Source organism: Pseudorca crassidens, chromosome 2 (genome assembly GCF_039906515.1).
Source record: "Pseudorca crassidens isolate mPseCra1 chromosome 2, mPseCra1.hap1, whole genome shotgun sequence".
Lineage (NCBI taxonomy): Eukaryota > Metazoa > Chordata > Mammalia > Artiodactyla > Delphinidae > Pseudorca > Pseudorca crassidens.
Genome location: NC_090297.1, coordinates 5,747,052 through 5,764,722, shown reverse-complemented (window position 1 = coordinate 5,764,722; position 17,671 = coordinate 5,747,052). Strand labels below are relative to the sequence as shown.

Here is a 17,671-nt window from a genome sequence, read left to right as displayed (position 1 = left end):
GCGGTTACACGAATGTAGACAAGCTGTGAGAATTCTCGATTTGCACCCCTAAATTTGGTGAATTTATTGTATGTAAATATACCCCAATAAAGCTTACAAAAAGAAAAAAAATACTTTACTTTCACGCCAGGACCAGAACCAGACAGCCTGTTACCTAGTCACCTCCTGACCACAGAGTGTGAAGGATGTGTCATTTTGATCCACTACCTGCTGCTGCAGAACCAGCTCCCGGCGGAGAAGCCTCATGCAGTGACACTGTAGACAGTTCACTGGTAGTAAAATGATCGTTCTTATTCTCACTGTTGAGACTGACAGGCTGCTAGAAAGTAAGGACACAAGAAAAGATTTGAACATCTCAAGCATCCTATTACAAAGTAACTGGCAGATCTTCAACTTCACACGTTAAACAGAAAAAAAGGTATATACATAACCGAGAAGTAAAACATTTTCAGCCTGCCCCCAGGAATGTGGTCAAAGTTCCTTTATTTATAACATTAAAGATACTACTGCTTTTTGAGCACCTATTACATTCCAGGAACCTTACAGGTATGTGCTTTATTATTATTTTTTGTCATTCAGAACACATATATTGAACACTTTATATGTCCTAAGAATTGTTCAAAATGCTAATAATATAATAGTGAACAAAACCATGTTCCAGCTATCCTGAGCTTATACTGCATGGGGAGAAGGGCTATATAAATATTATTTAATTTAGTCCTCAGAAAAAGCCATGAAGTCTTAATCTTTCCATTTTTCAAATAAGAAAACAAAGGCATAGAAAGGTTAAATATCTTGTGTAAGCTAAGCCACCTAACCTGTGGCAGAGCCGGGATTGGAAGCCAGGTCTGATTCCGTAGCCCAGGCTTTGCCTTAGGTTTCTAGCAAGTGTACTAATATCAGGCTTTCAAAATCGAGCATACTTTCGTGATTTGGATCATCAGATTCTGAACATTTGTTTAAAATCATTATTACACCTTGAAGGGAAGACTGAAGAAAAACTTTGCGTAAATATTCACGCTTGTCTTGGATCCTATACTAAGTATAGGAAAGTCTTATCCCAAAGTGTAACCTGACAAGTAAATCTGAGAATGCCATTTTAGGTAAAGAGATGAAAAGTTAAAGGAAAGTGACCAAAAATTTTTCGTTTTAAAAAATGACATGTGTAAGTATAAAACTATATAAACTAACTACTTTACTGATAATTAATGACAAAAATGAGCTCCTACCCCCTCCATACAGACCTGGTGTCCTACAACTGTGTCTGAAAAAGTAAAATTGCTCAATTCATGTCTTATCAGTATGGCTTGTTCCTGTCTAACTAGCCCATAACCCCAGTTGTAAGTAAGAAAACACATTTTATAGGCAATGCACACTTAAGTTTAATACCTGGATATCAAATTTTAAAGCAGAGGGGAAATCCAGTTCACAAAGAAAATATGAAAGACAGCACTTTGGGGAAAACCTTGCCAAGTATGTAAGAACTCAGGACACAGCAGATTCTTTCACTGCAGCTTTTTAAATGGAGTCTGAAGGATATACTGCATGTTTCTGCAGAACAAAGTCTCAACCTCAGCTGTAATACAGTTACCCATCTAGGCCGTTAGTCTTGAGCCTCAGCGCAAAAACCTTAATTTTAATAAGAGGACGCACATTTATTTTCTCTCTTGTGTGTTGAAAGTTAGTGTCACTTACATACTCAGCTTCTGGGGATGCACAGGATCTGGGCCTGTCCTCCTGCAGCAGGTCGAGCTGGAGCGGGGAGCTGCTCTTTGAGTTAATGAGGGGGTGCCCTTCATTCTGGGTCCCCCACTTTCCCTCGCCACTCCTTTGGCTGATGGCTGAAGATGGTGGGTCTGGATTTGGAGGCACTGCTGATACCGAGGCAGGTATTTCAGAAGAGCCTGCTGCTCCCAAGAATGGATATGGGGAGAATGGTGGTAACAAGAGAGGGCAGATAGGGGGGTCATGCAGGAAGATGTTCATAAAAGTATCTAAGCAAGCAGAGGGCAGAGCTGGGAAAGACTGCAAGCCATTGGGGAAAGGCGGCTCAGGCAGACTCTGCAACGCAGTTTCTGAGGCTGCACGTTCTCTCCCCAGGGAGGTCATGGTTGGGAGGGGAAGGGCTTGGACGAGGCAAGGTGCCTGGCTGGGAACCACCACTGCAGCCTGGAGCAATGGGCCAGAGGCATAAGGAGAGGAGGTGGAGGAAGGGCACCAGGGCTGTCCATCCTGGGCCTCTCCTACGAGGTGGGGACAGAAGTCATCCTTAGCGCCCTTGCTGTCCGACCACATGAGCAGCTTCTTACGCTTGTGCTTCCCCTTCCTGCAACCAGCGGATTGGGTAGGCTTGGAAGCAGAATCTCCTGAAGGGTAAAGAGGAAGGCGTGTTACAGAAAACTAAGCCAGAAGAGAAGAGAAGGACAATGTTGATAGATAATTCTAAGTAGATTTTACAAGGAATAAACATTGGCCGATAGTAACTATGTCCACTGCAGGGATGACAGAAAATAGCTCTGAAAAGATGAACAAGATCCTGGGTAAAAGCTGTTGCTATAAAATAAACTTATTTCAGTATCTCTCAATCAGTTTCTTACAAGCAAAACTCCTATACTCCACGCCGTATCTCCCAGTACTCACGTATGATTTATAAATTTGACAACTATGTTGATAAAGGGAATATATTTTCAAAATTTTAACTACCTTGAACATCTGAATATGTAGCTTTGCTCCTGCTTTCTTGCTGAAGATAGGAGCCGTAGGGCGATGACAGAATCCTGTCCCGGAACTGATCCACATAACTTGGCTCTTCCTTCTGCATGTGGGCTGACAGCACAGCTTTTGTGAGCCCTGTGTGTTTAAACTGTTCTGAGGCCAGTGCAGCTGGGTGTGTGCTGAGGGTCCAGGGCTCACAGGGCAGGGTGCCAAGCTCTGCTGGACTCAATTCTGATGAAGTGGAGGAAGACAGATTTAATTTTAACTCCTACCAGTTATTTTGCATTTATTTACTTTCACTAATTTAGTTATCTTTCAAGAAATGTTTACAATCATTACAACAGCTGGAACATAAAACCTTCATCAATCTAGCAGATAAATTTTTAATTTTTCTGCCTTTCTTTATACTCTTTGTACACTTGTATATATGTTTTAGAGTTGTAATACTCAAGGTACATACTTATTTAAATCTTGCTTTCATTGTAAATATTTTCTATCTCCCTGAACTCTCCAAGAAATTGTTATGTTTGGATTTATTTTTCTTAATATGTAATATACCCACGTGGTTCAAAAATCAGCATGTATTAGAAAGACATTTAGTAGCTTCTCCCTATCCCTGTACACAATCTGCCTAGTTCTCATTTATTCTCCCCACAGAAAACCATTTCTTTTATTTCCTTATATATCTGCCTACTTTCTTTACACATCTATAAATAAGCATGAATACAGATTCTTATTCTTCACCTCCATGTTTACCCAAACGGCATATAATCTTGTACACTAGCCTGCAATGTGTTTTTTCATTTAACAATATCCCTTTTATCAGTGCATCACATATGATGTATTTATGACTTTTTTTGTTTTGTTTTGTTTTGTTTTTGTTTTTGTTTTTGTTTTTTTTTGCGGTACGCGGGCCTCTCACTGTTGTGGCCTCTCCCGCTGCGGAGCACAGGCTCTGGACGTGCAGGCTCAGCGGCCATGGCTCACGGGCCCAGCCGCTCCGCGGCATGTGGGATCTTCCTGGACTGGGGCACGAACCCGTGTCCCCTGCATCGGCAGGCGGACTCTCAACCACTGCGCCACCAGGGAAGCCCTATTTATGACTTTTTACTAAAGTAAGCATCTGTAGATGGATGCTGAGTTGCTTCTAAACATTACTTCTTCCAGGTACAAAAGACTTTATGGTGGACACTGGTGGGTTCTCCCAGTGTCCATTCCACCTTTCCCCTGCTGTGTGGTACTGAGGTGTGGGTGGGCATGCCCCCATTCTGCTTCCAGAAACAGGCACTGACTAGTGTAAGTCAACACAGCGGAAGTAAGTCAACACTTTGGATTTTGGCCAAGATGGAGGAACAGGGACTAGACTGACCTTCCCATCTGAAACAACCAGGAAGGGACTAAATATATGAAACAATAAGTTCCAAGACACTGAACATCAGGTAACAAAGGAGAGTGACTCTTAAGGGATGGAAAACAAGGTGAGCCCCACATCTGCCTGGCTTACTGCCTTGAGAGTTTCTGAGGAGCAAGGTGGGGAAACCAGGTGAGCCTTGTGGGATCCCTGAGAGCAGAGGCAGAGCTGAGAGTCTGGGGAGGCCACGGTGGCTGGAGTTTTCAGGAAGAGAAATGTAGAGGACAGCTGCGCAGAGAGGACTCCAGACAGCTGCAGGGACCCCAGAGTCCTCACCAGTGCACAGATGGGAGGAAAAAAAATCACCTGAAAGAATCAGATCGAAGCTCACACCACCTGGAGAACAGGGCTCACTCCCAACAGCCAGACTAGAAAAACCTCATAATCCCCGGGCATTGGGTAGAATGCTCTGAAGGGTCTTGCCTCAGTAGCAGAGAAGAATTAGGCCTACCCTACACTGCTCTGGTCCAGCCTAACCAACTTTAAAAGCAGAGCCTGAAAAGACCAATCTGTTTCCACATTGCTTAACTGGGTCCCAGAATAAAGCTCAATGGTGCTCACAGCAATACAGAAATATTCAGCACCCAATCACAGTATCTGGCATCCAATCAAAGACTAGGCATGCAAAGAAGCAGGAAAATACAACCCACAATAAGGAGAAAAATTAATCAAGCAAAACCAACCCTGGGCTGGCAGAGATGTTAGAATTGGCAGATAGAACGTTAATAGTTTTATACTGTATTCCATACAGCCACAGGGAAGATTAAATATGTTATATAAAGACATGGAAGATATATTAAAAAACATCCAAACAGAACTTCTGCAATGAAAACTAAAATATGTGAGTTGGAAAATATACTGAATGGAAATAACAACAGATTAGATATTGTAATAGAAAATACTAGTGAACCTGAAGACATAGCAACAGAGACTGTCCCAAAATGAAACAAAGACCTAAAAAATTGAAAAAGACTTAAATGAACAGAGCATCAGTGGACTGTGAGACAACTTCAAGCAGCCTATATACCTATAACTTGAGTCCCAGAAAAAGAGGAAACAGAAAAAATATTTTAAAAATAACGGAAAACATTCTTTTCTATTTGATGGAAACTCTAAACCTACAAATCCAAGAAGCTCAATGAACTCCAAGCACAAAAAACATGAAGAACACTACATCATGGACATCACAAATTCTTTTTTAAAAAATTAATTAATTAATTAATTTTTGGCTGTGTTGGGTCTTCGTTGCTGTGCGTGGGCTTTCTCTAGTTGCGGTGAGCGGGGGGCTACTCTTCACCGCAGTGCGCGGGCTTCTCATTGAGGTGGCTTCTCTTGTTGCAGAGCACGGGCTCTAGGTGCGCGGGCTTCAGCAGCTGTGGCACGTGGGCTTCAGTAGTTCTGGCACACAGGCTCAGTAGTTGTGGCTCATGGGCTCTAGAGCGCAGGTTCAGTAGTTGTAGCACACAGGCTTAGCTGCTCCACGGCATGTGGGATCTTTCTGGACCAGGGATCAAACCCATGTCCCCTGCATTGGCAGGCAGATTCTTAACCACTGCACCATGAGGGAGGTCCCTCAAATTCTTTAAATTAATGATGAGGAGAAAATCTTACAAGTAGCCAGAAAAAAGACATGCAAACAGTACATATGACAGCAGACTTCCTGTCAGAAACAATGCAAATGAGAAGACAGTGGGGCAGCATCTTTAAGGTACTGAAAGATAAACACTGTCAACCTAGAATTCTACGCTCTGATAAAATGTCTTTAAAACAAGAAGGTGAAATAAAGACATTTTCAGACATACAAAAATGGGAAGAATTCATCATCAGTAGACCTGTACTACAAGAGACAGAAAAGGAATACCCTCAGGCAGAAGGAGAGTGATATCAGATGAATCTACGTAAAGGAATGAAAAGCACTGGAAGAGATAACTACAGGGGTAAACATAAAAACCTCTTTCAAAGATAATAACTATGTAAGTAAGCATAATAACAATGTAGTGTGGGATTTCTAACATATGTAGAAATATATGCCAATAGACAAAGGCCAAAGGGGGGAACTGGAAGTATAGTACTTTAAGTTTCTTATACTATGCATTAAATGGTATAATATCTCTAGAAGGTAGACTGGCAAAAATTAAATATATACATCATAAACTCTAAGCAACCACTAAAATAAAGCCCACGTTAAATACCAAGACATACATAGGTTAAAAGTAAAGGGTGGAAAAAGATATAACATGTTAACACTAATCAAAAATAAAAAAAGAACGCTGGAGTGAATATAGTAACATAAGACAAAGTATATTTTAGAGCAAAGAATAGACAAACGATAAGAAGGTCATTTCACAATGATAAAAGGATAAATTCATCAAAAGGACACAGCAATTCTAAACATTTATGCACAAAGTAAGAAAGCTTCAAAATGCACGAAGCAAAAACTGATAAAATGGCAAGGAGAAATAGACAAGCCCACAATTACAGCCAGAGACTTTAACACTCCTCCTGAGGTACAGCAAGGATTCAGAAAACTGGGGGATAGAGAAGACTTGAACAAGACTATCAACCAACCTGACCTAGTTCACACACTGGGCAGAATAAACATCCTTTCCAAGTGCATACAGAACATTTACCAAGATAGACCATATACAGACCATAAAACAAGCCTCAATAAATTTAAAAGAATTCAAGTTTTGTATTTTCTCTGACCAAAATGGGATTAAATTAGAAATCAATAACATAAAGAGGTCTGGAAAATCTCTAAATATGCTTTCTAAATAATATATGATGATATATATATATATATGACATTGGTGATAATGTAAATGATTTCAGAGAAGATATAAAAAGGGATATTAGGCAGCATTTGAACATGATGAAAATGAAATGAAATACATCAAAATGTGTGAAATGCAGCTGAGAGTAAAAGAAAAATTTACACTAAAATCCACTAGGGAAGAAATATCTGAAATCAATGACTTCAGCTTCCATCTTAAGAAACTGGAAAAACAAGAGCAAGGTAAAACAAAAGTAAGCAGAAGAAAGGAAATAAGAAAGATTAGAGTAAAAATATGTTAAGTATTGTAGAAAACAGAAAAATAATAAAGAGAGAAAATCAATAAAATTTTAAGCTGGCTCTTTGCAGAGAACAGTAAAATTGATTAAACTCCAGCAAGACTGATGAGGAAAAAAAGAGCAGATATAAGTTACCAATTTCAGAAATGATAGCGGAAACATCACTAGAGACCCTACTATCACTAGACCTCAAAAGAATAATAAGGGAACATTATAAACAACTTTTTCCAATAAACTTGACAATTTAGACAAAATCGACCAGTTCTTTGGGACATACACACTAACAAAGATCACTCAACAAGAGGTAGAAAACCTGAATAGCCCCATATCTACTTAAAAAATTGAATTTGTAGTTAAAAACTTGTCCACCAAGAAAACTTCAAGCCCAGATGGCTTTACTGGTGAGTTTGAGCAAACATTTAAGGAAGAAAAAATACCAATTCTACATAAAGTCTTCTAGAAAACTGAAGAGAACAAAACACTTCCCAGCTCATGCTATGAGGCCAGGAGTATCCTGATACCAAAACCAAAGTCATTAAAACAAAAGCAAACAAAATGACAGACCAATCGCTCTCATAAACATAGATCTCGAAATTCTTATGAAAATTTTAGCAAAATGAATCCAATATATAAAAAAGGAAATACATCATGACCAAGTGGGGTTTAACCCAGGAATGCAAAGATATTTTAACATTTAAAATTGAAGAAGACACAAATACATCGAAGGATATTTCGTGCACATGGATTGGAAGAATCAATATTGTTAAAATGTCCATGCTACCCAAAGCAATATACAAATTCAAGGCAATCTCTATCAAAATTCCAATAGCATTTTTCAGAGAAATAGAACAAACAGTCGAAAAATTTGTATGGAAACATCAAAGACCCTGAATAGCCAAAGCAATCTTGAGAAAGAAGAACAAAACTTTTGCCCAGCAAAGGAAATGATCAACAAAATGAAAAGGCAACCAACTGAATGGGAGAAAATATTTGCAAATCATATACTTGGTAAGTGGCTAATATCCAAAATATATAAAGAGCTCATACAATTCAACAGCCAAAAAAACAAAAATATAAGCAATCTGATTTAAAAATGGGCAGAAAACCTAAAAAGACATTTCTCCAAAAAAGACATACATATGGCCAAAAAGCACATGAAAAGATGCTCAACGTCACTGATTATTAGAGAAATGAAAATCAGAACTACAATGAGATGTCACCTCACACTGGTGAGAATGGCCATCATCAAAAGGTCTACAAATAATAAATGCTGGAGACGGTGTGGAGAAAAGGGAACCCTCCTACACTGTTGGTGGGAATGTAAATTGATACAGCCACTATGGAGAACAGTATGGAGGTTCTTTAAAAACTAGAGTTGCCATACGATCCTGCAATCCCACTCCTGGGCATATATCCAGAAAAGACAAAAACTGCAAAAAGATACATGCACAGCAGTGTTCACAGCAGCAGTATTCACAATAGCCAAGACATGGAAGCAACCTAAATGTCCATCAACAGAGGAATGGATAAAGAAGATGTGGTATATATACACAATGGAATATTACTCAGTCATAGAAAAGAATGAAATAATGCCATTTGCAGCAACATGGATGGACCTAGAGATGATCATACTAACTGAAGTAAGTCAGACAGAGAAAGACAAATATCTTATGATGTCCCTTACATGTGGACTCTAAAAAAACGATAAAATGAACTTATTTACAAAACAGAAACAGACTCACAGACTTAGAACACAAGTTTATGGTTACCAAATGGGAAAGGTGGGGGAGGAGGAGGAATAAATTAGGAGGTTGGGATTAACATATACAAACTACTATATATAAAATAGATAATCAGCAAGGATCTATGTATGGCACAGGGAACTCTACTCAATACTCTGTAATAACTTATATGGAAAAAGAATCTGAAAAAGAATACATATATGCATGTGTACAATTAAATCACTTTGCTGTAGTATACCTGAAACTAACACAACATTGTAAATCAACTATACTCCAATATAAAATTAAAAAACTAAAAAAAAATAAGATAAAAGAAGATTGGTCAAAAGCCAAAATAATAATAATAATGTGTTTGTAAGGATGTGGAGAAAAGGGAACCCTTGGGCACTGTTGGTGGGAATGTAAACTGGTGCAGTCACTTTATAAAACTGTACGGAGGTTCCTCAAAAAACTAAAACTAGAACTATCATATGAACCAGCAAGTTCACTACTGGGTATTTATCTGAAGAAAACAAAAACACTAATTGGAAAAGATGAACGCACCTCCACGTTCACTGGAGCACTATTTACAACAGCCAACACATGGAAACTACCTAAATATCCATCAATGGATGTACAGAGAACCTCCGGTCTACACACACACGCACACACACATACAGGAATATTATTCAGCTATAAGAAAGGATGAAATCTTGCCATTTAAACAGCATAGATGGACCTTGATGGCATTATGCTAAGTAAAATAAGTCAGACAGCGAATATCATATGATCTCTCTTATATATGGAATCTAAAAATAAATTATTTAAAAAAGTCAAGCTCACAGATACAGAGAACAGATTGGTGGTTGCCAGAGGCGGGGGGTGGGTGAAATGGGTGAACTGTTTTTTTTTTTTCAGTTTAAATAAACTGAATGAAATAAAAATAGTTAATTCATCATATTAACAAACTGAAAAAGAAACTAAAAAAGAAAAATCTTATGATTATCTCAACAGGTAGATTTGACAAAATCCAACATCCATTTCTGATAAAAAAAATTCTGAAGATATTAGGAATAGAAGGGAACGTCCTCAATTTGATAAAGTACATTTATGAAAAACCTAGGACTAACATAATTAATGTTTTTTCTCCAAGATCAGGAAAAACATAAGAATAGTTGCTCTTGCAACTTTTATTCAATATTTATTAGAGGTTCTAGCCAGTTCAAGAAGGCAAAAAAACAAACAAATAAAAGATTAAAAAGAAGATTGGAAAAAAAGTAAAACTGACTTTCATAGACATGATCATACATGTAGAAAATCCTATGGAATCGACAAAAAGTTTCTAGAACTAATAAGTGAGTTTAGCAAGCCTGTAGAATGAAAGATTAATATACAAAAATCAATTATATTTCTATATACTAGCAACAAACAATTGGAAACTGACATTAAAAATAATCCTATTTATAATATGAAATACTTGAGGTTAAAACTGACAAAAGATATGCAAGATCTGTACACTGAAAACTGTAAGATATTACTGTGAGGAATTTAAGAATACCTAAATAAATGAATAGATATACCAGGTTCATGGATTAGAGGACTCTACATTTTTGAGATATCAATTCTCCCCAAGTTGATATATAGATTCAATATATCAATTCAAATCCCTGCAGGGCTTTTTTTTTTTAATTTAAAAAAAAATTTATTTACTTTATTTATTTTTGGCTGCATTGGGTCTTCGTTGCTGCGTGTGGGCTTTCTCTAGTTGCGGTGAGCGGAGGCTACTCTTCGTTTTGGTGTGCGGCCTTCTCATTGTTGTCGCTTCTCTTGTTGCAGAGCACAGACTCTAGGCACGCAGGCTTCAGTAGCTGTGGCTCGTGGGCTCAGTAGTTGTGGCTCGTGGGCTCTAGAGCGCAGGCTCAGTAGCTGTGGCACTCGGGCTTAGCTGCTCCATGGTATGTGGGATCTTCCCGGACCAGGGATTGAACCCGTGTCCCCTGTGTTGGCAGGCGGATTCTTAACCACTGCACCACGAGGGAAGCCCCGCTGCAGGACTTTTTGAATTAGAATATTCAAAGCAATCTTGAAAATGAACAAAGTTGGAGGATTTACACTACCTGATTTCAAGACTTACTATAAAACTATAGGAATCAAAACTGTGTGGTACTTGGCATAAAGGGTTTATCAATTTTTGTTCATCTTCAGAGAAGCAACTTTGAGCTTTAATTTTCTGTACTGTTTTTTATTTTGTTGATTTCTGCTTTTATCTCTATTACTTCCCTCCTTCTACCTGGGTTTATTGTGTTTTTGGTTTTGGCTTGTTTTATTTTTGGCTAGCTTCTTAAAGTGGAACTTTAGATCCCTGATTTGAGACTTTTCTTCTCCAACATTAGCATTTCAAGTTATTAATCTCTTTATAAATATCTTACTTTTACTGATTTCTAATTGAATTAACTCTAGCCAAAGAGTGTAGTTTGTAAAACATCAATTATTTCAAATTTGAGACTTGTATTACATCCCAACCTATTTTATATCTCAGTGAACATATCATGTGCACTTGAAAAGAATACGTATAATGCAGTTATTGTGTGTTGTGTTCTCTAGATATCAATTAGGTCAAGTGGCTGACCGCACTGTTCAGATCATCTATTTCGTTAAGATGTTTTAACATTTGCAGAAAAGGGGTGTTAAGTTCTTCAACTATGATTATGGAAAGACTTTCTCTGACTCATTCAATTTTTGCTTCATATCTTTAAAGGTCTGTTATGAGTGAAAACACTTCCATGTTTGTTATTTATTAGATGAACTGGCTGCTTTGTCACAATGAAATGTCTCTGGTGAGACTCCCTCCTGAAGTCTATTATTAATACAGGCACTCAGCCTTTTTAGGCGTGTTGTTTGGATTGTGCATCTTCCCCATCCAATTGTTCTCAACCCATTTGTGAATTTATATTTAAATTGTACTCTGCAGACAGCACATACTTGGGTCTTGATTTATTTTTATCTGTTCTGACAATTTCTGCCATTTTATGTAATTATAGACTTGTTGGATTTAGAGCTATTATTTTATTGGTTTGATAGGTTCCCTGGTTTTATGGTTGTTGTTGTTGCCCTAATCGTCCTTTCCTATCCTTCTTTTGGATTATTTGTTTTTAAAAATTACATTTTAGTTTATCTCTTGGCTTTTTAGCTAATTTTTATATCTCATACTCCATCAACCCTGTTATAGATTTTAAAATATCCGTAATGGCAATGGTTTCTGGAGACTAATTGTCAGTGTTTGATTCTCTACTCTGCCACTCGTTTGCTGTGTGACTTTGGGCAAGTTGTTACTTAACCTGTTCGTGCCTTAATTGTTCCATATATAAAACAGAAGTAATAACTTGCAGAGAAATGCATTTGGGGTCATGGTCCTCAGACCCAACTCATTATTAGCATAAGGTATAAACTCCAGGAGTACGGGCTTTCCAGAAAGCAAAAGACAGATGCAGTTCAAGAACATCTGGACTCTGATTCTGCTTTCTCTCCTTAGAATAAAGATGAGCACCTGTAGATGCTGAGACTGGTTTAAGGTCAGGAGAAATGATTATCAGTAAATATCCCTTATTCTTTAAATGAAAGCATGTAGATTGTAGTATAGATTCTTTCAAAACAGTCATATACAACCAGAGTACACAAAGTATAGTGGCACAGTCAAAAAAAGAGCTTTCCATGCTGGGTGAGGCCCTACCTTGCACGGACTCTGTCACTAACAGCTACACGCCCACACAGGAATCCAAAGCACTTAAGAATAGGTACACTAAAAACACGCATCTGCTCCTCTCCTGAGGGACTAGCTCAACTCCAAAACAACTCTATCTGTGGCTAATTAGAAATAATAGAAATAATAGAATAAGATATACAGAAATCATCTAATAGTATAATATAATATCAATAATATAATAAAAACAAACAGAAATAATCTAATCTCACAACAGCTGTCGATCTGGCCTTTTCCCACCAATCCACAATCCACCTAGTAACATAACGTTCTCCACCTCAAAGGGTGGTTGTGAGGATTAAATGAATTAATTTATATGAAGAACTAGGGGAAGGGAATGTTACACAGTCACAGCTCAGCATATGGTAACTTATATACCACTGAAGACTAGCAAAGGTGTTAGACATAATCCGAAAACCTGATTGAACACGTTTGTCACCATTTCCTCATCCACCAAACCCTCATGAATAATGCAAAAGTGAAAAAGGATAGGAGACAGTAAAAAGGAATAAAAAGAAGACATCAGAATAGTTCACCAAATCATTATGTCAAAGGAAGAGCATTTCAAACATACTGTCCTCACTGTTACCAAACAAAATTTGAATGTATATATGACCCATCTAGTCACAACTACAGTCCAAGTTTGAATTGGACACCTTCTTTCAAGGTCAGCAACAAAGTGACCCAAGGCAGTCCCATCAACAATTGAGGGCTTATTATTATGTATCAGGTACTATTCTAGGTGCCTTAAGTGTGTCAAGAGTTGACTGGCAGAGGACATAACTAAGAAATACAGTCCTAAGTATGTAACCAACATAAACATGATGATATTTCCAAAAATACTGTAACTGAATTAAAGAAAAAAGTATTTATAATTTAGATGTCATTGCTAAGTAAATGGCATTAATGACTTGTTTTCTCACGACGGTGTATTTAACGTTGAGTGTATTTTAAAATAGAAGGTACCATGGTACCTGACTCCAGTGGTGGCATGTGAACAACGGTGCTGCTGTAGCTGCACTGCCTCACGTCCAGGCTCAGAGCCTCCTTGGTCAGGGCCTGTGGAGCTCCTCCTTCAGCATCTGTGGACCGTCCATTAGCTGGCATTTCTGATGTAGGTACGGCTGGGATCTGAGAAACAGCTGGTGATGTAAGAGCAACTGACAGTGAAAAGAAAAATTCTCAACTGGAAATTCAATATTAAAGACCCAAACAGTTTACACCCACTTATAACTGACAAGTTAAAACCTACTGGCCATAAAGAGGCAATGTGGATTCTTTGTGATTACAATGAAATAATTAAAGTCAAAAGATTAGAGAGAAAACAGAGAGGGGTGGCTTTGTAATAACTCTCTTGATCTAACTATGAAAGGCATTCCTGTCACCTTGCAGTGCTTGGACATCATCTGCTCTGTGGCTCTGTCCGTCTTCTTCCGAGGACGAGGAAGTCGTATTTGTACAGGAGATACACTTTCTCTTCAAAGCTGGAATGTTGTAGCTCTTCAGGTACCTGCAACAAGGTAATTCGGTTGCGTATTCCTACCTGCTCCCAACTTTGCCATCCTCCACCTTTCTGCTTTTCTCACGTCACCTCTGTTTGGGGTATTTCACATTCTTTTTTTTTTTGGCCGCGCTGCGCGCCATGTGGGATCTTAGTTTCCCGAACAGGGATCGAACCCTGTGCCCCTGCAGTGGGAGCACAGAGTCTTTACCCCTGGACCACCAGGGAAGTCCCTCACTTTCTTCCTGGGTGAAGGCTTCCCCGACCATCCTGTCCTACATCACGGGGTTGTTACATTTCCCTGACTATGGTCTTGAACTGATCGTCAAATCTTAATTTTTATGAGTGTAGGTCTTGTCTTCTGAACTATATTCAAAGAAGGGATGCATCTTCTAATTTTTTGCATCCCCCAAAATGTTCAATTTATTATGAGTTGTTAGTAGTAGATATCCATTGATTTATAGTGAAAAATAAACAGCTGATACAGGGGCTTCCCTGGTGGCGCAGTGGTTGAGAGTCCGCCTGCCGATGCAGGGGACACGGGTTCATGCCCCGGTCCGGGAAGATCCCACATGCCGCGGAGCGGCTGGGCCCGTGAGCCATGGCCGCTGAGCCTGCGCGTCCGGAGCCTGTGCTCCGCAACGGGAGAGGCCACAACGGTGAGAGGCTCGCGTACCGCAAAAAAAAAAAAAAAAAAAAAAATGATATAAAGGCCCCATAGTGACAACATATGCTTCTGGAAAAACTAACATGTTATCAAAACTTGTGTCTCATACCTGACAACGCTGTCAATACAGTTTATCTGCTGATAGGATGGGCTATGCTGATACCTTCTCAAATCCTCACAAGACTCGGGGTACATGCTATCATTTTTTAATGTCTGGAAGGAAGAAAAGGTCTTCTGCTCATCTGAAAGAGAAAGGATGCACAATTTAAAATACCACATGCTTGAGAATATGTACTTATTCAGCAAAATTAAATAGTACTTTGGGGTATACACGACACTTTAGGACATATACAGTAAACATTATGTAGTTACTAAAAATGAGCTCAGATTTAAATGCACTGATATAGAAAGATACCACCTAGAACAATTACATGAATAATTTCATATGTATCTTTTTAAAAAAGGAGTAAAACAACTGCTTCAGGCAAAGATTACCAAGGAATAAAACCAAAGGTGAAAGGTTGACGGGGATCTTCACAATGTTACTACCTGTACAACTGACTGATCTTGGCATCACTAAGGGGCATGACAGACATAGTGCATTGCTTGTGTGTTGCAACGGAGAGTACACAGCACTGCTTGTGTTGAACTGGTGTCCAACAGAACGTTCTACAATGACAGAATTGTCCTTTATCTGTGCTGTCCAACCTGGTAGCCACTAACACCAGACCCAGCGACTAGCATTTGAAGTGTGGCTACAGCAACTGAGGAACTAAATTTCACATTTTATTTATTTGTAATTAATTTGAATTTAAATTGCAAAATGCGGTTAGTGGGTACCATACCAGATAGCAGAAGTATAGAGAGGAAAAAAGACCTCAGTCTGGAGTGCTGAAGAACTTGAACTTTCAGTAGAGAATAAGCCAGAAGGAGACTTATCCAGGAAGAGACAGATCCTGCAAGGTCTGGTGTCATGGAAACCAAGAGGGGAAACTATTTCAAGGAAGAAGAGTAAAGAATTACGCAAATGCTGTTGAGAGACTAAGAAATATTAGCTACTGTTGATACTATTAATAAAGGTTAGTTTAGCTGCTTGGAAGAGGCTTCTCTATTTTCAGAGGGAATTATGGAAAACTGCTTCACTTTCACTCATTAATTTTACTTTTTTTTTTTTCTTTGCGGTACGCGGGCCTCTCACTGTTGTAGCCTCTCCCGTTGCGGAGCACAGGCTCCGGACACGCAGGCTTAGCGGCCATGGCTCATGGGCCCAGCCGCTCTGCGGCATGTGGGATCCTCCTGGACTGGGGCACGAACCTGCGTCCCCTGCATCGGCAGGCGGGCTCTCAACCACTGCGCCATCAGGGAAGCCCTAATTTTACTTCTAATTTTTTAATAATTTTCAACTTGAAGGTTTCAAAGGGTTACAAAAATGGTAGAGAGTTCCCATATACCATTCACCCAGCTTCCACTATGTCACACCTCACATAACCATAGGAAAATGAATGACACTAGGAAATTAACAGCGGCACACTGAGCTACCGGCCATTTGGATTTCACCTGTTTTCCCACTAAGTGTCACTTTTCTGGTCCAGAAGTCCAACCAGGGTGTCACAAGTGAATTTAGTTGTCAAATGCCTCCTTAGTCTTTCCTTATCTTTCATGATCCTGACAACTTTTGAAGAGTACGGGGCAGGAATTTTTTAGAAATGCCCCTCCATTTGCGTTTCTCTGGTGTTTTCTTATGATTAGGTTGAGGTCATGCATCTTGGGGAAAATTGCCACGGAAGTGCAGTTCATGATGGTGATGTTTTATTATTGACACATTAACCTTGATCATTGGTTAAGGTGATGCCTGCCAGGTTTCTCTTATATAAAGTTACTATTTTACAATGTAATAAAAGATGTAAGCAATAAATGTTCTGGAGGAATACTTTGAAGCCATGCAAATATCCTGTTTTTTTAATACTTTCACCTATTGTTTGCACAACACTGTGAATATACTTAATGCCACCAAACTGTACATTTAAAAATAGGAAATTACATACCTAAAATGACAATTTTAAAGAAACTTTCATCTAATTTTAGCACTCACTGGAGGATATGCCCTGCAACAGTTACTACTGTGGAATCCTTTCTTCATTCTCTAAGTCTTATTGAAATATAATTGACATACAGTAGTAAGTTTAAGGCGTACAGCATAATGACTACTGTGGCATTCTGATAGCAATTTCCTATTTTTTTATTCCTACATTAATCAAACTTTTTCTATTAGGAAGAGTTTCCCTTCTCCCCTTTCCCTTTTATTTATTCATCCAATCATTTATCAGCAGGGACTCCTGGATACTCATTTGCTGTGTTGTAATCCAATACTATCATTATTTATTTTGTTGCTCAAATTGTTCCAGTTTGGGTCATTACGTGCTCTTTCAAGTTGTCTCCTGTGTCCCTTGGACATGCCATTTTCTCCCTTTTTTCTTGAGCACTTCCTTACTTCCTTACTTCTCTGGTTTCTTTTACGGGAAAAACACATAGGAACTAAGACCTGGGTGCTGGGTGTGCTCATTGGTAAATGTGTCCCTCCTTGTAGGTCCCCTCAATGGACAAAACAAATATATATCTGTATGTATATCAACTCTTGTCTGTCCATCCGTCCATCCATCAAGCAAAAAGGCATGAGTTCATGCTGATACCCTTAACTCCAATCCAGCACCAGAGCTCACGCTAGCATTCCCTCTGCTCATTTGCTCTCTCCAGTAGCGAGGAATCTCATTATCTGCAATGTGTTTGCCTACTTGCTCAGTTCTACCGTGCACGTAAAGTAGCC

General features: G+C 38.9%; 1 protein-coding gene across 7 annotated transcripts in view; it reads right to left on the bottom strand.

Moving 5' to 3' along the window:
- The window catches only part of PER3 (period circadian regulator 3), a 63,503-nt gene that overhangs the window by 17,805 nt on the left and 28,027 nt on the right, over positions 1-17,671 (bottom strand). For 4 of the 7 annotated variants that reach the window (XM_067718981.1, XM_067719012.1, XM_067718991.1 and 1 more), the window contains 6 exons: positions 14,957-15,089; positions 14,065-14,189; positions 13,654-13,839; positions 2,704-2,946; positions 1,696-2,366; positions 208-319 (listed from right to left, as the gene is read on the bottom strand). In XM_067718981.1, coding sequence (XP_067575082.1) covers positions 208-319; positions 1,696-2,366; positions 2,704-2,946; positions 13,654-13,839; positions 14,065-14,189; positions 14,957-15,089 — 1,470 coding nt within the window. The remainder of the gene's footprint in view (positions 1-207; positions 320-1,695; positions 2,367-2,703; positions 2,947-13,653; positions 13,840-14,064; positions 14,190-14,956; positions 15,090-17,671) is intronic. The other 3 variants (XM_067719001.1, XM_067719030.1, XM_067719040.1) reach the window with 1 other exon arrangement.